General features: G+C 45.7%; 1 protein-coding gene across 1 annotated transcript in view; it reads left to right on the forward strand.

Annotated features, from left to right (window-relative positions):
• Positions 1-4,482: 4,482 nt before the first annotated feature.
• LOC118411892 (extracellular matrix protein FRAS1-like) overlaps positions 4,483-20,287 on the forward strand; it is a 97,946-nt gene continuing 82,141 nt past the window's right edge. The window contains exons 1-2 of the mRNA XM_035814384.1: positions 4,483-5,080; positions 10,979-11,010. Coding sequence (XP_035670277.1) covers positions 5,005-5,080; positions 10,979-11,010 — 108 coding nt within the window. The 5' untranslated portion in view covers positions 4,483-5,004. The remainder of the gene's footprint in view (positions 5,081-10,978; positions 11,011-20,287) is intronic.

Consider the following 20,287-nt stretch of genomic DNA (forward strand, 5'->3'; position numbering starts at 1 on the left):
ACAAAAACATCGACCCAATCTGAAGAGACACTTCAGACAGGACATACCCTGATCCTAATGGAACAGAAAGAAACTACCCATCACGGGCTTGGCTTTGTAATAGGCCCAAGGCTACAAAGCCACGTACTCAACTACGGACGCATCAGTGATAGGGTAGCCACTATCGATCTGTCCCTACCAACAAGAAATGGTAACACCACTAAATGCCGCATCGTCAATGTCTACGGCCCTACATCAGAAAGAGCACAAGAAAAACCCCTGTTGGTAGAAACTCTCTATGATGAACTCAGTAATGCAATTTCAGTCCCATCAAGGTGGTTGTTATTTGTGTGTGGCGACTTTAATGCCAAACTGGGGAAACTCAACAAGACAGACCAAGACACAGGGCTAAACTCATGTATAGGATCATATGGAACTGGGAAAAGAAACAGCAATGGAGAAGCACTAGTATCCTTCATGAGTACCAATAGTTTGTTTGCTACAAACACGGCGTTCAAGCACCCTGCCCGCCACCGTACAACATGGGTAGGACACATAGCCGATCCCAAAGGAAAACCAAACACCAGAGCTACCATAGCCATATTTAACCAAATCGACTATGTACTATGCAGATCAACAAGCAAACCACTGTTGAAAGACTCACGTACCTACGGAGGCACAGACCTCAACTCAGACCACAAACCAGTCGTCACCCGTATAAGAATGGAAAATATATGCCTGGTTCACAAGAAACACAAAAGACAGAAACGCCAGGTCAAATACAACCTGGAAAGGCTCAATGACCCTAGCACACAAACCCAATACAAGAAAAGCCTAGCAAACCAGCTGTCCAAAACAGAAGAAGTCAGCGACCCCAACACAACCTTAACTGCCATCCTTAAATGTATGGAAACATCAGCTGCAAGCACGCTAGGGGTACTGAAAAACACAAACAACAGGCAGAGGCATCAAACAGAAGACCCGGTCATCATGAAACTGTCAGAAAAGCAAAAGGCCCTGAGGTTGCGCATCTACCAAACTGGTCAAAGTGAGGACAGAAAACCAGCACGAAAAGAACGCAACAAAATCCTCAGAGAAATTAGTAAACATGATCTGAAAAAACAAGCAATCGAGAAAGCAAATGCACTGGCAAACGAAATCACAGCCACAGACGACAGCCGTAAAATGTTCAAGGCAGCCCGTGCCCTTAAAGTTTGTGGCCCTCCACCTTCCCTCTCAGTGCACAATACCCATGGACAATTCATCTCAACTGATAAGGGTAAAGCAGATGCCATCAGGGAATGGTTCAAGGACCAGTTTGCAGACCCAGAAGGGGACCACTTAGAACCTTTCCAAGGAGAGCCTAGACCCCTGAAAGACCCTATGAAAGAAGATGAAATTAAGAAAGCCATAAAGTCACTAAGCAACGGACGCTCACCCGGTCCCGATGGAGTTAGCAACGAACTCTTTAAGAACGGGAGCGATGCCATAGCACCATATATTGCTGCTATCATCAACGTTGCCTTTGAGCGCCACCATCCTATTGAAGCATTGGGACAAGGAACCCCCATTGCTTTACCCAAACCAAAAAGCCACCAGGACCTCCTGCAAACCTACGTCCCATCGTCCTCTTGAACAGCATACGTAAGATCCTGTCTACTGTCACATTACATCGCATTAGGGACAAAATTGATGCCTTTACAGGACCATACCAAAGTGGCTTCAAGAGAGGGCGCAGTTGCGCGGACATAGTCTGGGCCCAGCGTATGCTTACATCGGTGGCTATGTCTAAACACTGGGACTTCTACAAGATGGGGATAGATATGTCAAGGGCATTTGACACAATCAAAAGGTCAAAGATCCTAGATGTGCTATACCAAGCAGGGTGCAATGAAGATGAACTGCGCCTTGCGAGAATACTTTTAGCAGGTACTAAACTGAATGTCCGTGTTGGATCAATCTACTCAGCGGACTTTGAAACAACAATAGGGTCTCCGCAAGGGGACAGTCTCTCCCCAGTACTGTTCACCTGCTACCTGGCATCAGCATTAGCATCAATAAGATCGCACTCCACAAGGCCCAACCCTCCAGTATCACGTCTGGGCATTCCATTGGAGATGGAATATGCAGATGACGTCGACTTCATTGACGAGGAAAAGGCCACACTGTAAGGACTCCTACCTGTAGCTGCTAATAACTTGAAAGACTCAAATCTATTTGTGAACGAAGCCAAGACAGAATATACTCACGTCTACTTGGCGGACACAATAGAAAAAGATGAGGATGAAAAGCCACTCAGAGGCAATGAGGAATGGAGAAAGAGCAAAACTCTTGGCCCCCTCCTCTGTAGCTCGGCTGACATAGCAGCCAGGTGTACAATGGGTAACATCGCATTCAGGTCCCTCTGGAAAATTTGGATCCGCCGATCAAAAATTCCATTGGAGAAAAAACTGCTACTGTACAATGCTACCTGCGTGTCAATCATGCTCTACAACTGTAACAGCTGGGCAGCACCACAGACAGTGCTAGACAAGCTAGATGCCTGCCACCGAAAACACCTACGAACAATCACCGGGCACCGATGGCCAAACAGCTTGATTTCGAACATTGGGTTATACAAGCTGTGCAACACAGGCCCACTGTCAACAAAAGTGAAACAAGCCAGATGGACTATGTTCGGACACGTATTGAGGATGCCAACCAACACACCTGCCCAGCAGGCCTTGGAATTTGCCTTGATTGGCTCCAACACCTACAAAGCCCGAAAAGGAAGGCACTGAAGAACCTTCTGGGCTTACTGAGGGCAGACCTCAAAGAAAGAGGACTCGGACAATTGCGGTCAGAAAGGAAACTTAGGGAGCTCAGGGAGCTCGCAATGAATAGGACGACGTGGAAAGAGTTGAAGAAAGACTGATTGCAGCTGCAGGGTGTCCAGACCACTGCAGCAGCAGGACCCAGTGGACTACTACTACTGTCACATTATCCACGATCTTCGGGCGTATCGATGGAAGATCGGCCATGATATTTAAGATCGACAGAGGGTTTTCGCCCGAAAACCGTCCCTGTTACATATAAGCCATACTTTGTACCTTGTACAATTGGTGTGCAATAAAGTTATTATTATAAGCGAAGCTCGGGCGATTGCCGCAGACTCGTCGTCCGATCGATTTTCGCCAAATGTGACAGGGGTATTATTGGAACTCCGGTGCAGGTTGAAATGCAATCAACTTATGCGATAAGAGGTGTATGATCAACGTTTGGGCAGTGCTGAAATACCAACGTTTGGGCAGTGCTGAAATACCCACAAACATTCCTGCGGACAAAGTTCGGTCATTCCGTGGTTTGTTACGACTCCAAGCAGGCTGCTGTGAGGCTAGCGACACATTTCCAAACCGGGGCCTGGTCGGGCTGTTTGTAGAAAAAGAATGTATACCTAAAAATATACACAAATAGTGCCCACGACTATTCTCTTTACGTCTTGTGTAGTTTGGTGTCTCTTGTATCATACTTTTCGTTCCCGAAAGCTGCGCGGTCGGGCTCCGGTTTGGCAATATGACGTAGGCCTAACTTTTTTGGCTGTTTTTGACGTCACTTTTGAGGCGTTTTTATTAGGCTTCCTATTTTGTCCCGTTTTTTTAATGTCCGTTGATATGAAGAAAATAGGAGAAAATGGAAAGTCTGACAACATTGCATCAGAAGTCCACCATATTTTTACGAAGTGTTTCTTGATTTTAGCGTAATACGTAGGGCATAGGGCGAACATTGTGTCAAAACCCCCATGCAGACCCTCTTTCACTCAACAAGTACTGTAAATGCAGAAATTTTCGCGGTGGTTTTAAGTTCGCGGTTTTCGCGGTTGACACTTCACCGCAAACTTAAAACCACCGCGAACAGTCCTTTCCCGCTGCTGCGAGATTAAATCCCCGTTATTTACAGTATCTATGTCGGTGGTGTTGACTACCACGTTACATGTCACTGGGAAAATTGTTGAATTGGATAAATAGACAGATAATATACCAGAAGAGTTAGCCGGCCAGAAAGTATAGTTGGTAACGTGGTTGTGGTTGAAGAACCTCGCGTTGTTACTCAACTCAAGATTGATGAAGCTGTGTTTTCTTCTTACGTCGATAGGTGTCATGACAGCGTCTTGATCCTCATATCAAGGGATGTTCCGTTACAAAAGTTGCCGTTTGGATGTGTATGTTCTCATTTCTTTGGTGTTCAGATTGATTCTTGTGGTTGTATTTGGTATTTCATACGTGTTTCTCAAATTTGGTTTAAAAAAAAAAACTTTCCTTGCGACTCTTGCTGTTTCCTTTATACCACAGAATTTGCACACTTAAACGTCAACCGTTATAATAACTTATATCATGAGAGTTCAAGTTGCATTAAAATAAATATAGAAAAAAAAATCCAGTATATTTAGATTATTATGAATACATACATATAAGCAATGAGTTTTCTCCTTCAATGGTAAACGTTGAATGTCCTTGAAAGACTCCCCTCCCCCTTCCGCCCGAGTGGTACAGTCCGCTCCATGTGTATGTCTGGCGTCTTGCCAGTCGGAGACGGACCGTTTTTAAGACGTTCTCTCCGACTTCTCGACTTGTAGCGGTCCTTCAAGACGCTCCGGCCATCTTGAACGACGGCAAGAATCCCTCGGAGACGTCGCCATCGGACTAACCGGGCTGTATTGGTGCGTGTTCGGGAGGACAGAGCTCCGTAGCGCGGTGAGTCGCGGTCCACTGGCGGGGTGAAACCGGACCCCGGCCCGACTGTGTGGCCGACATTCCTCCGGGCCTGCCGCCGGGCGCTCCGACAAGCTTCCCACGGGCGCTCCCGGGCCTGGGGCCGCCGAGAGAACGGGATATTCCGCCTGGACAGGCTCGTGGATAGCCGGGTTCGTGGCCGTACCGTTCCAGGGCGGGTATAACGGGACGCGGCGGGGCGGAGTTGCCTGCCCGCCCGCCGACTGGCCTGCCCGGCGCCTGAGGACTCCCAGCCGGAGTTAGCCTCGCCGCAGCCATGTTGGGACGCTGTGGAGCCTACAGGACCCTGCTGGTCGTCCTGAGCAGCCTGGCTCTGCTACCCGCCACACACGGTAACTATTACCTGCCTTGTTTTGGTTAGAACCAGACGTCAATAGTGCGGCTTACGGACGACAATAGCACGATTTCCGCACAACAATAGCACGTCCCTAACTCTCCCCACCCCGCGCCCTAGTCAGGCCGGAGGAGGGTCTCGGTTTATTTTGATTCGCAATCAGGCCACAAATTCAGGCCGTTTTGTCCTGTCAACGTTTTAAACATAGACCTGCATTTAGCTTTTAACACGTGCAGCATGGCTGCTATACAAACTACATTGTACTACTATTGAAGGATGTTTAGGGCAGAGAATAATAATTTGAATTCCGTTCAAATTGAAGTGATTTCTGACTTTGAAACATTTGTAACATCAGGTAGATCTTTCTAACGTTAATGATTTTATGACATAATTTTTGAAGAACATAAGATTCTAGCGCTGGATACTGACGTTATATAACGTTAGTCTCAAGCAGCAAGCTTTAATAACAACTTGTGCACAGGTTTGTTGAGCGAGTTTTGAGCTGGGCATTGAACATTCATGAATTCTACCAAGGAAAAGATGTGAGAAACTTTTCTACTATGAATTTTGTCTGAAACGGCTTGCGTACAAACAGCAGGAAACCCTGATACTTTAGAGTCTGCCCTCCCCAGTCCAATATTTGTTGTTTACTCTGACTTCTGTCCTGTTTTAAACATGGGGCCCTACTATCCAAGCAGACGTTCAGCTCTGGCGGTTTTTGACATTTTTTTTTACTTTTTAGATGATTTTTTCCTGGGCTTTCTTTTTTGTACCATTTTCTGTATGGCAGGTGGACATGAAGAAAATGGTGCAAAATAGAAAGCCAGACAAAACCGTCTAAAAACACGTTACTCGAACCTCTGCAGGGAGAGTAATGTTCTCCCCATACATATCAAACTCACTGCTTTCAGATAACTTTTGCAAGCCAAGTTTGAATGACTAGCTGTATCAACTGTTCTCAGTGCATATTATCCCTATACTGGCGCCTGGCCTGCAGCTAGGCACAATAATTTCTCAGGAGGTAACCTTACATCACAGTACATGTACTTGAACTTGAACTACAAACTGCTGTCTGTGTCTGGTCCCAGCTAACATAACAGTTGTTAGATCAGGCTAAACTAACATGGTTTTGTGGATAACATCACCTGAAGACCAAAATCCTACTCTCCAAGCAGAGGTTAGGCTCTAGCTGTTTTTTTAAACGTTTTTATAGTCGCTTTTATCAGGCTTTCAATTTTGTATTTTATCTTGCTGTGTCAAAAACAGCTGGAGCCTAACCTCTGCTTGGAGAGTACCAAAATCCTACTCTCCAAGCAAAGGTTGATGGGGAAAATCACGACCTTTTTCTTACGTGCAGCTTTTCTGTCATCAGACCCCATCAACATAGATGATTTAGACAGTTCCAAACCTCTGCTTGGAGAGTACCTTGAACTAAAAGTAAACTTCTGCCTTCTGGTGAATGTGAGCAAAGCGGAGGAAGTCGTTCGTAACCATTAAAGTTAACCGTGAAAAATAAGAATGCAACAAAAACTAACCCTAACAACCTGTGCTTGGAGAATACAAAATTCGGATCACAAATTTGAAGTGGAAAAGAAGAATAGCACTTTTTTTAATTGAATTCTTTACCTTTTGTGATGTGTAGTCGTCTATTGACAAGTTTTTGATGATTACAGTTTTTGTGACACCGGTAGTTTTACTAACCCCACAGTCATGCTAATCAGTACCGGCAGGGATATTCAGGTGTAATTCACAACAACTTGTTGTGTACAAAGAGATGAGAAGAGACAAGCTTTGCACAACCAAGGAGGCTTGATAGAACCTCCTTGGTACCAGGGCCATCTGACATCCCCACTGACTCCAGGACCTGTCCCACCTGTCCCTCTCAGTCTGTCCAGGGACAAAAAGTTCCATCCAAATAATCTGAATTTTATGACATGTAATTGATGAAATTTTATTTTTCTAACCCTAAAATGAATGAGCTGGGTGGAAAAAATGAAGAGATAGCTGTGTGTGCAAAAGTTTTGTCTGATGACGATGACCACATTGAGAGTGAAGTTTCTGGTCACATGTAGGACTGCATGTGCAGTATAAAGTATATTGTATAACCAGGTCCACATAGAATGTAAGCCTAGCCCTGGAAATGACAGCTGCACCAGATTTGTCAGGACCTCAGCTGTGTTCTTTCATCCTGAGGAAAGTTGTTTTAGCAGTTTGAGGAGTTTTGTTTGCGGTCTGGAAAGTTGTGTTAGTATTTCACAAAGTTCTGTTATCATTTCCCAAAGTTGTGTTTGTAGTTTAAATCAACAGGTCAGAAAATGGAAAATAACACTCTGTACTGCAAACGTGAACATGCATGTAGGGTCAGGCTGGTCCAATGGAATCATTTGTTTCACGGATTTAAAGATTATACCAAGCAAGGAGGTTAGCCTGCTTACCAGACTCCAACCCGACCTAAAAAAAACAACTTGTGTGTATACATTTTTTACATCGGGCTGGGGTCTGATATCTAGGCTACTAAGGCCCCGTTCATGATACAAAAAATGAAACGGTTCTATCGGTTACTATCGGTTAGGCCAGCTGAAACGGATAAGTTTTGTCATCATGGACGGTCCGAAACGGATCTGAAGCGATAGAAAACGGTTTGTTCGGAACCTCCTCGCGAGGTAGTATTGAAACGGTTTCTTCCTTATCCGGAATTGCGAATTTGTATCATGAACGCAAAAGCGGCGCGATCCGTTTTACATCCGGGCATGTGCGTTCATATTTGGTGGCGCCACGGTGCAAAAGTACAATTTCTAACCTGTCATTCGGGTGTTTCGGCCGCGTTTTCAATCGTACGATTCGTTTCTATAATCGGGCCGCCTCCTGGTCGACTGAGGAGCTAGCATTCCTGATATCGTAAGGGGAATGTGTCAGGAGATCCAGTGGAAATGTCATAGCATGGCATATATTGGGACCACAATGTTTTCAGAGGCATTTCCAAGGTCATAACAGAACCCAGCTTCGAATTCAGTAAGACATTGGTTCAATTTCGATCAAAGACCAATAATCTGACACAGAAGTACAAGTTTGGACAAGATCACAACAACCTCAGGGGTCAGAGGTCGCGTTACCTTGCCTTTTCAAGGAACTGAAACGGTTTGCAAGTTTGCATCGTGAACGCAAAATGCAAACCGTTTCCTGTCGTTTGCTGTCGGATTTCCAGGCCTAACCGATAGAACCGTTTCATTTTTTTTATCATGAACGGGGCCTAACAAGGAGGTTGAAATAAGAAAGTGCTGCACAGACCAATGGTTGAGACCAAGGATATATAAAACCTTGCATCGGTCCAGTCTGTCTCACTCTGGGATGTCTTTGGCCAAGCTGTTTTCTGGGCAGACTGGGCATTGTAGCACTGCTGCTGGGACAATCACTTGGTGGTAGCTTCGAGCAGTAGGAATTTTGGCTGCCGGCAATTAACTCCTAGAGTAGAGTAGAGTTTTTTGGTTGGGTAGGAGTCTCGCTCCAGTTGAAACCGTTCCTATTGCATCAATTACCCGTAAAACTCCTACTGGGTGTAAGAGAATACCCTGGTGGCAGTGAGATTCATGTCGTGTCGAGGACATCGTATGGCAACCGTGTTGGTAACTGGGCTGTATACAGCTGAGTCTATAATGTATAACTTAGAGTTAATGTATAACCTGGTCACCATTCTGTACAACAAACAGATGTACATGGCCTTCTCCCAGTACATTGAGAGTACACACCGTTTCGACGTACTCTCCTAGAAACTCCTCCAGCAACTCTCAAGCACAAGGAACCAAGAGTTAAATACCAAGAGAGACTATTGACTCAAAAGCGAACCATGTGTTACTCAGCACCAAGAGACCACGTCTAGCGAAATAATAGACGTTAAACGAGGACAACAACAACAACAACAAAAATTCTCCACTTGTTGGCTTGGCCCAGTCTGAAAACGTGTGCGTAGTGGTGGTCACAATTTATAGCTAGTGCACTGTGGTCCATTATTGCTAAACTGTACCATCTACTAGAACCCTGTGGTGCATGTAACATTAGCTGAATGGGAAAATCAGCAGGACCATATCTGTAACACTGAAGTCTGCAGGATAACAGAAGGGATCATGCTGAAGCTGTCTGTCTGATTGGCCTGGCTGTGTAGCTGAAGTGCATGGTGATTAGTGGTATAGTCTTCCGGTTAGTAGACTGGTGGTTGTGCGTGTGTGTGTGTATGTACGTGTGTGTGTGTGTGCGCATATGCGTGTGCACATGTGTTTGTTTGCGTGCATGTGTATGTGTTTGTGTGCACATGCGTGTGTTTGTGTGCATGCCCGTGTATGTGAGTGTGTGTGCGAGTGTGTGTGCACAAGTTTGTGTGTGTGTGTGTGTGTGACTGTGTGTATGCGAGTGTTTTTGTGTGGGGCATGTGTGTTTGTTTGCGTGTGTATGTGCACTGACATGTGTTTGTGTGAGTGTGGGCATGCGTGTGCTTAAGTGAACGACTGGGGTTATGAATTACTTATTAGTTTAAAAAAACTTCACTTCTGTTTTTTTTTACCCTAACGCTGTTGTGTACAGTAAAGGAGTAAAAAGTCATGATTGACAGGAAGACAGAACCTGCAGACAGTAGGAACCATTGTGTGCATCTGAGGCAGGAAATTGACACTGAGCCAATTTTGGGCCTAATCCCTGCTGTTATGACTACAAGGCTCTTGTTTATTTTGGGATTTCATCCTCTTGATTCTCCTGTCCAGATGATTTTACAGTCCTGTGTTCTACATGGTACAGCGAATCTTGGAATGTTTGTGTAGGTTTTATTTTTACGGGTTGTTGAGGCGACTTAGGCCCAGTCTATACACAGTTTTTGCCGATATCTGTGGAGATGTCGGGAGGGATCTGGAACGTTGGCCGCGAGACACCCGTGGCACTTGCAGTCATAAACAGCTATATAATATAGCCTAATGAGCCCGCGTTGTATGCTAATGAGCCTTCCCGAAGTCGGGACACATCTACACGCGCGCGGAAGCTGTCGGGGACCCCTGCTAAGCTATTGGGCGAATGGTCCGGACCTTTCGGGAGAAATTTTCCCAATATCTTTATGGCGATATTGCAGTTCCATCTAGACGCTGAAAAAAAAGCTGTCGGCAAGAGGTTGTTGGCTCGCTGATATCGGGAAAAACCGTGTCTAGATCGTGCCTAAGTCTGACGGCTAAGTCTTGACACCATACCTACGTCTTCCTCCTATAATTACTATTACTATATTACAGAGCTGTTTCAAGTATGAAATCCAAACACCTCAAAGACCTCTGTTCACCCCGCCACAAATCATAGTCCGTGTAACGCAAACTCCGCTTTCCGGAGCCGATTGGCCTCTTCTTGGGCGCAGCCATTTAGGACGGGCCAATAAGAGGCCCAATTAAATCAGGCTACACAAAACAAAACTATGGCAAAAATTAAATGCATTTACAGTATGTTCTGATTTGTGTGGCCACACACAGGATCGCAAACTTACATCAATGAATGAAACACCTGCATTGTACCTCTATATACTTTAACAAGTCGGTCCTTGTAATAAAGCAGAAGTACAATGGGCATCATCCCTAGACGATCTTCCTTCGGGAAGCCAAGCTGAGAGGGACAATAACAGTGAAACAAGACTATTAGTAATGTGATATCTTACTACATCAACAATGATGAATGTTACCTGTATACTAGGTTCAGTTTCTCCTTGCTTTGGAGACAATTGTTAATGTATGGGGCTTATGATACGAAAATGCATTTGAATTTGAATTTTTATATGCTATTTGAATGTCGAAAACTAAGGAATGTATCTTGTATACGATAAAAAGAAGATATTTACTTCTATTAACAATTTTTCCTTTACTTGTCTCCCTCCCAGGTGTCTGCGTGCACGAAGGTGTCCACTACCCGGTAAGTACCCTTTTAACTATCCTGATCACCCCTTTCTAAAAATGAGCTCTCCCAGAAGTGGGATCCTTTCCACACCGCTGGCAGAGTTCACTTGAGGGATGGGGGGTGTGCAGCGATGTGACCGTAGGCTGGGGCCACACAAACAGTGCTTCATGGATGGCTTCCATGTGTGGGTTCAGCTCAGCCAGCTTTCAGTAATGGCTGGCAGGGACGAGCTGTCGGTTGGTTTCACTTGGTGTTCAGCGACCCTAACTCTGCACCAAGAGGTTGGGAGGTCAAAGCCCGGCTGTTGTTGCACACTGCACGTGCATGCTACTGAGAAGGGTCGCAGTCCTTAGGACAGGGCATTGCGCTTATCTAAAACAGCTAGGGGAACCTGTAAATACTGTACATAGCTTCTTCTCTGTCACAACCAGCTCATTGACATATTAAAGGTCACTCATTGCAAAATTCCGTGTGACAAGAGTTAACAAGTATTAGAAATAACTTTAATAAGCACAAAAAATGCCCAGTTGACTGAAACTGTCTCAGTGTCTGTCAGTCAAAACATGTAGTTACAAACAAACAAACAAACATGTGAATGTCTAACAAGAAAGTGCGTTGATGCAGGCCTGCCATATTGTCATGTCAAGTGAAGGTTTTTGTTTTATATTTGTAAGTTTGTCAGAGGTTAGCCTGGACACCATACCCCAACCTCAAAAATATCTTTCGTGTTGGGGTCTGGCAGGATGGCTGTAGAAAGGTTCTCAAAGGCCCTTGATCAGAGGGAGGAGAACCTAGGATTGATGCACGACAGATACTTGAGATGGGCTGGGGTTTGGTAACCAGGCTAGCCAGAGGTGGGCAGGGCTATCAGATGGTGTATTGCCATATGATGGAATGACTTTTGGCCCCCTGTCCTGAGGTCAGCCCCTCAGGAGGATATCATCCATAAAATCAGCTTGAAGGCGCAGCAGATGTGGAGCCATGTCAGGCCGTGGGCCGTGGGCCGGACAGGGGGCAGCTTTGATCAGTGCTGGGGGGAGGGGGATGGTCCTGTGGGGGGTGGGGTGGACAGGGGGGACTCTGAATCTGAGGGAGAAGGTTTAGATTCCACAATTGGTGCAGGGACCAGTGTTTGGAACTGGAACCTGGCATGCAGTCTATCATCGTTTGGCTAAGCTATCTTTGGCCGAGCCTTCTTCGGGCCCTGTGATTGTTTCGCAATAGCACGAAAAGTTCATACTGTGTGCAAAAGATTACCCCAGCGTCATCTGGCCGGGAGAGAGCCTGACCGATCCTCGTGACATGTGGAGTCGTCATGAAGTTTCCTGATACAAGAGTGACCCCTGCTTGGAACCTTCCCTTCCAGTTCTAGCAGACAGTTCAGAAACATTGACATGTTGTCATCTGTATTTCTCATCAGGAGCCCCCACATAGCCAACCATGGCTAACTGCCTGGCTCCTGTATCAGTCTGGAATTTTTACTACCATATCCAAATACTAAGCGTCTATTTCAGGATGTATGTTCATGTTCTGTTGTTTTGGGTATCTCTCTCTATTATATTGTTTTATTTGTTTTTTTCAATGTAAAGGTGATGTTACATTGTTCAATCTAGTACTTCCAATATTCTCAGTTTTGTGTTAATGCTCTTCAAAAAGATAGAAACTGATTTTTGAAAGAAGGACCCTGGTGGATCTCATTTCTCAGTTATCAACATCCAATTTGTAGTTTTAGACAAGTGGATGAGTGACCTTTGCCCTCCTGCCGGCAGGTCAGGAAGGTCACTGACACTGATACCGCCCTCCCACCCAGTTAGATCTCAGCGTCCCCAGACTCTTCTGTACTAGTCTCCACCATTTTCGCCAATTTCACAAAAGCAACAAAATGCTGGTGTACAAGTGGCAAAACACATGACAAACCAGGAGTGCTGCAGTCATTTCTGGCATGTTGATAGCTGTAACTGGCGGACCCTGCGTTTGTGGGAGGGACCTGTCCATCAACCTGCCCAAGTTCCCCAAATATGGCAGATCTGACCCTTGATGAAGGTCAAGTGTGCAGCAGCATTTAAACTTCCATGGGATATCATTTCCATCATTAACTTGCTGAAAGTTCATTGAATTCCTCTATGAAGTAGCTCAGAAGGATCTCACTGCAGTAAACATTTTATGATGGATGTTTGCTGTTTCTGTCTCGGTGAGGGAGGGGGGCATTCTTGTTCCATGACCCATGGTTACCTGAAGGTCATGATGAAGGCCTGCGATGTACATTACTTTTGTAGCTGTTGTAATAAACATGTTTAGCTGTCCGTCTGGGGGGGGGGGGGCATGCCTGTAGCTGACCCATATTGTATGAAGGTCAAAACCGTAACAGTAAAACCAACTGCCATAAATTTGACTGGGGGGGGGGGTAGTATGTATCCTGACCAATAACATAGGAGGGCCTGTTGATGGCTTCTACCAAAAATAACTTCATGGAAGTAGTTGCCATGGATACAACAGGGTGAGATTTTTTGCTGAAAATTCTACTTCTGATGATGATGCTGTAACTATGGTAACCAGCTGATGTCTGGGCACTGCTACTCACCCAAAGGATTCCATGGCAAGTTGGGAAACTGCATCAGTGTAGCTAGCAATGAATGCACATGACTTGGAGCATGTGTGATGTAGATTATAGTTCTTTGGCTGCGGTCAAGTGCAACTGCAAGTATGGGAACTCCAGAGGGATCCATCCAATGTCGCTGCTCCACAATCAGCATAGAAGGGAAAGTTAGGAGTGTTACATCTGAGTGCATCTGTGTGCAGTGTATTGGTAGCACACTGCCACAGTTACTGTTGCTGCCTGTAGAGGAGACAATATAGCACATTGATGTGATCAGTCTCAGTTGTTATATTGTTGTAGAAGCTGGGACAGTACAGTGTATGTGTAGAAGTGTACATGTATCGCTGCTTGTAGAAGAGGCAGTGCGGTATATCGCTGCCACACACAGTTGCTGCTAGTCGCAGGACAGCCATGTTTGCTCCAGATGTTTGCTGGGTAAATCCCAGGGTCCTTCAGCTGTCAGTCGAGCAGGCGTCATGCGTGTCAGCCTGGGGTGGGCTGAGCTTCCCTGAAGGCAGGTCTCCTGTACATGTAGGGGCTCCGGGATGAGGAGGTGTGGGGTTCGATTCCCATGTGGTTTGTTGGTAAAGGCAGTTGGGTGTTTGTTTTTAGTTTCTGTTGGTGGGTCTTCATCACATGCACAAGGAGGTGGGAGATATACCAGGTTATTTGAGGTGAAGCATGATGCTCTATCAAGCAGCTACATGTACATGTAACTTAGCAGTAGTACTAGTGGTCACTACAGCTGGTATTTTTAGCCAAGTACACTGAGTCATGGTCGCGCCTACCCTTCTCCCTAAGTGTGTTGGGTTGTCTTGCATGCAGATGTTTGACACTGAGGCTACTGCATGTCTTACACTGCTGTACAGTTTGTTTGAGCTGGTGCAACAATGTGGGCCCAAATCCCCCTCGTCCCTACTACTGCATGTCTTACACTGCTGTACAGTTTGTTTGAGCTGGTGCAACAATGTGGGCCCAAATCCCCCTCATCCCTGCTACTGCATGTCTGCAAATTTGGGCAGACAATATTTATGTGCCCAGTGTTTGACTGGCCCACACATACATGTGTGTTTGTGTGTTTGTGTGTGTGTTAGTCTTCTTTAGTGGAAAAATCAAAGTTTTTGTTTTACAAAACGTTCTACAGCCTAATCATATCCTGATCAAAATTAGAAATAGTTGGACAAATCATACCATGAAACTGCCCTTGTAGGTCCCCTCCCCCCCATGTAAACACAGATCTGTTCAGCCCCAAATCCACACCTGTGTATTGTGGCACGTCTCAGGTGTCTCCTGCATACCTGTACCTTTGTTATGTAACACTCTGTGTCTCACCTTGGCTATATAAACCCCTGCTTTTGTCACAGTCCCATACCTTCCCTACTACACCATAAACCTGCTCCTGTTACCTGGGTGGTGGCGGCCATATTGTTCCCTGGTCCAAGGTCGCCGAGGTCAGAGCCCTTGGGTAGCGCAGCCTGCAGAGCGTTTAGACACACCTGCAGATTCGGGGCGGGGCTCATGACGTCTCCATGGTAACAGCCCAGGTCTGTGTGCAGCTTACAAAGGTCAACACCAACTGTAGCCAAGGTCATCGTTGCTGTTTGATGTATGAAAGCTAATTTCCTGGCTGAGAGATTGTGAACCAAGTGTTCCAATGTTGTGAAGTAAATTTTCTGTGAACTGTAAGGATCACCTAACAACATATTTAAATCCCTAGGAATCTTTGCCCTGGTCTGATTGTGGAGCCATGACACTGAAGAGTTAGGGGCTGAGCATTTCGAAGTTTGACTATAACTGAGAAATAAAAAAATAAAAAAACATGACAAAAACTGGATTATGTATTGCACCCTATTAAATAGCTGAAGACAGTCGAATATTGCACAAGGTTTGTAATGTATTTCTACAGGCTGGATCCTGTGGTCCGTAACATCCAATAGCAACTTTAGAAAGACCAGGTCTGGGGAGAACCAGACATCTGCAGCCTGAAACTGAGCAGTGCCCGGCGGACTTCAGTGTTTACTAACATCCTGGCCTCTCTGCTGATAAACCCGCCCGCAGAATGGTGGGAAAGTCTCCCCAAACACGGCGATCCGGTGGGAAAGTCTCCCCAAACGCAGCGATCCGGTGGGAAAATCTGGGGACTGGAGCAGCACCTCAACAGTCCTGATAATCTAGGAGCTGGGGTTCAATATTTCCAGTTTTGGAAATGAGAAGAAAGACATGAAATTGAAAGGAAGCAAAGACTGGGACTAGCTAGGAACTACAATGTAGCCAATGCATGAAGCATCCTGAAGGAAAAGAGAAGAAAATTAGATTAATCATTAAGGTAGTGAACAGTCTGGTTCTAGTTCTATGGAAATTGTCCAGTTCTGGTTTCTTTCGAAACAGTCTGGTTTAGGTTTCCATGGTAACAACCCAGTTTTGGTCATGGGAATGGTCCAGTTCTGGTTTCCTTTTTATTTTTATTTCATTTACGACATTTCATTTTTATTTCATTGGAGACAGACTGGTTCTGGTTTCCATGGAGACAGGCTGGTTCTGGTTTCCATGGAGACAGGCTGGTTCTGGTTTCCATGGAGACAGGCTGGTTCTGGTTTCCATGGAGACAGGCTTGTTCTGGTTTCCATGGAAACAGTCTGGTCCTGGTCTCCATGGGAACAGCTCCAATGAGAAGCCCCAGCCCCTGACTGTTGATTGTTGTGACTTGCTGAAATGTAATCTGTGCACCAGATGAGGTCAAAGGTTTCCCTTCTGCAGGTCCTGCTACAAGGAGTCTTTAGGCTAACTCAGACTTTTCTCAGGCGGTTTAGGGTCAGCTTCTTAAGACATACACTTGGCCTGCTCAGCAGATCTCCTTACATCTTTGTTGCTGGCTGAAACCTCTTAAAACTAAGTTAAAGGATTTGCAGTAATTAAAGACTTAATCAGAAGACAAGTACCAGTGGTAGGTTGGAACATTCTCTATTAGCTTGTTAGTGAGTTTATACTTCTGCAGAAACTTGACATTTTTCTTCCCTTAAACAAAACCATGGAGGGAGTTCCCCTAGTTCAAGTTGACCTCCAGATCGGGAGGGTTGATCTCTGACCTTTGACCTGCCCATGATAATCCGACCCCAGTCCCTGGACAGTCTTACCCTGAAGGTTACAAATGTGCGTAACTGTGAGTATGGTGGGAACAGGGAACATGACGGTGGGAACAGAGGGGACCTCAAGTGTTCAGAAGGTCCCGTACAGGAGAGGGGAGAGTGATGATATGCAGACTGTACTGTTGGGTTTGAGTTCGGACAGGTCTCATAAAGAAGCCCTTTCAAACCCTACCTGTGTGGCTGCCAGGACGGAAACCGTGCCCGTACAATTTCAAAGCAGTTCTATATCTGTATCTACATGATATAGCCGGTATAAGTTACTACATAACCACCCTTTGCGTAACACACCAGTTTCTGTATCAGTTCTGTATCTATATAGCCGGTATAACCACCCTTCAGCGTAACACACCAGCTTCTGTGTCTATATCTACATAGCCGGTATAACCGCCCTTCGGCATAACACCAGCTTCGCAGGCACGTGGCACAGCAGCAGCTGGTTATATTACACTGAACGGCCCGTCACACCTAACTTTTGCACATCCATCTCCAATTTAATTATAGCCACAGTGACCACCGATCGGGAGGTCCCAGTATCTCTGTTGTGCTGTGACTGTAGCTTGACTGCCCTGGCCCATAAAGGCAGGCCCAGGAGTTATTACCAGGAATTTTTAGTGTTGGTCAAAATTCCATCATTCTAAAGGCCAAGGGTCAGAAAGTTCGGCTGGAAAGGTAGTAGACTCCAGAAAACCGGGACTGCTCAGTCAGTAGTAGGGGGTCTGGTTATTCACTCCTAAGGCAGCCGTGTGGATGGTTACCATGCAAACTGTCGATATCACTACTCTCCAAGCAGAGGTTGGTGGGAAAAATCGTGACCTTTTCCTTTCGTATTTTTTTTTTCGACCGGCCTTCCCACCAACCTCTGCTGGGGGACGGAGGCTCAAAGGAAAACGGGAGGAGTAGGTCTTTGAGAAATGTGACAAAGGTTGGTGGGAAGGCCGGGAGAAAAAAAGATACGGAAGGAAAAATTTTTCCCACCAACCTCTGCTTGGAGAGTAGATATCACTGCGTCATTCAGGTTTCAACTTCTGAGATTTCCTGTAGGACAAATGGTTTGCCTCAGGACCAACTTGAGTCCTTCCCTTCCTGTCTGAGACTCAGAATCGGCCTTGACCAGGTCTGGTGTAGGATTGATTTCTTTCATCTTTCCTATCAGGGAAGTAATCTTGAAGGTCGTTAGCAGGCTGAGAGGCCCGGTGTGCCCTGTGGAGGGTTTCCTTACAAGTACCAATTCAGGGCTGGAATAGCCTGGTTACCAAACCCCAGCCCGATCTCAAGTATCTATCGTGCAGGGGTCTGGCCGGATGGGATAGGAACTCTTCTCAATTTTGCACCTTATAGTGGGCAAAAAAATCCACCAATAGAACAACACAGGATCAGCAGGAGGTAATTACACCCCTGCCATGATTGGTTAAAGACCCCCAACTGTCCTTTTTGAATCCATAACGTAGCTGATTCGCTACTGTGATAGCCTACTGACCAACTGTGGTGTGTTGTAGCTGGCTACCTGTGGTGAAAGTGGTCATCAATCCTAGGTTCTCCTCCCACTGATCAACGCAGCTGGATCAACGGGCCTTCGAGAACCTTTCTACAGCCATGTTGCCAGACCCCAACACGAAAGATATATCTTGAGGTTGGGGTATGGAATCCAGGCTAGGGCTGGAAATACAGGCTGCATATGCACTGTTATTCACATAATTTGGCAAAACTGGAGCTGTGTACCTACTAAGGGTGTATAGGGTGCACCTGGATATTTGTGTAGGGTTATGTGTGAGTGAGGGCACATGTATCTAGCTATGTACATAACAGGGTACAGGGTTGAACAAGTTTTCTAAAATCCACTTGTCCTATCGGGCAAGCACATAAAAAATGTACTTGCCCGAACCAATTGTTCACTTGCCCAAAATTCAAATGTCACTGTTACTAGTATATGCATTTTCACTTCCAGCAATGGAATTCTCTGTAGACAATTGCTTGATGTCATGACTGTAAAAAGTAACAAGTATATCAAAATTGCACTAAAATCAATGGAAAAATCTTACTTGCCCGATCGGACAAGTGGGGTAGGACATGCACTTGCCCGAACAGCACTTTCACTTGCCCTGGACAATAGGGCTAGTGGACTTGTTTATCCCTGGGGCATGTACCAACTGTATGTACATAAATTCGTAAGTCAGGGCATGTGCAAAACAGGGCATGTGCAAAACAGGGCATGTGCAAAACAGGGCATGTGCAAAACAGGGCATGTGCAAAACAGGGCATGTGCAAAACAGGCATGTGCAAAACAGGCATGTACAAAACAGGGTATGTGGGTCAGGCAGTCTGGCCAGGCTGTGTTTTCCATGTTCCAGCCCCAGGGTTGTACTAATGGCACAAGCCCAGCCTGTCTGTAGTCTGTACTGATCACATGTGTAAGGGTTACATGAACATGGGGAGTCTCCTCACCATACCAGGGTTACATGAACATGGGGAGTCTCCTCACCATACCAGGGTTACATGTACATGAACATGGGGAGTCTCCTCACCATACCAGGGTTACAGTAATGACACAAGCCCAGCCTGTCTATAGTCTGTACTGATCACATGTGTAACTGTAAGGGTTACATGAACATGGGGAGTCTCCTCACCATACCAGGTTACATGAACATGGGGAGTCTCCTCACCATACCAGGTTACATGAACATGGGGAGTCTCCTCACCATACCAGGTTACATGAACATGGGGAGTCTCCTCACCATACCAGGGTTACATGAACATGGGGAGTCTCCTCACCATACCAGGTTACATGAACATGGGGAGTCTCCTCACCGTGTAAGGGTTACATGAACATGGGGGAGTCTCCTCCCCATACCAGGGTTACATGAACATGGGGAGTCTCCTCACCATACCAGGGTTACATGAACATGGGGAGTCTCCTCACCATACCCTGTACAGATCACATGTGTAAGGGTTACATGAACATGGGGAGTCTCCTCACCATACCAGGGTTACATGAACATGGGGAGTCTCCTCACCATACCAGGGTTACAGTAATGACACAGGCCCAGCCTGTCTATAGTCTGTACAGATCACATGTGTAACTGTAAGGGTTAGGGCTGGATACCTTTTGGCTTGATCAGGTTCAGGTTCAGGTCCGAGTCCAGAGGTTTAGGTTCAGGTCCGGACCTGAACCTGAACCTGATCCTCTATAGTAGTTGTCGATATCTTACTTTGTAATCTTATATTATCATATAGTATCATATTCTTATATTAGATAAATTTTATTAAACCAATATTCAGATTAGTGTACTTTTTATGCCTTTTTGTCAGTGACTACCAAGCAGAGAGGAGATTAAAAGCAGTTTTATACTTATTCAGAGAAAATCCTACAGTAATTCACTGCACACAAGGCTATAATGCTACATGCAAATCAAACAACGCCATCTAGCGAGCAAGGTTAAACTGCACTCTCGCGAGAGTTGAGGCGAGAACTGGCGAGAACTCGCTATGTTTTGAGTAGAGAGTCCAAGATGGCGGCCTGTTTGTCGCCGAGCGCTGAATTTTTTTCCTGCAA

This window comes from Branchiostoma floridae, chromosome 3, assembly GCF_000003815.2.
Source record: "Branchiostoma floridae strain S238N-H82 chromosome 3, Bfl_VNyyK, whole genome shotgun sequence".
In the NCBI taxonomy this organism is placed as follows: domain Eukaryota; kingdom Metazoa; phylum Chordata; class Leptocardii; order Amphioxiformes; family Branchiostomatidae; genus Branchiostoma; species Branchiostoma floridae.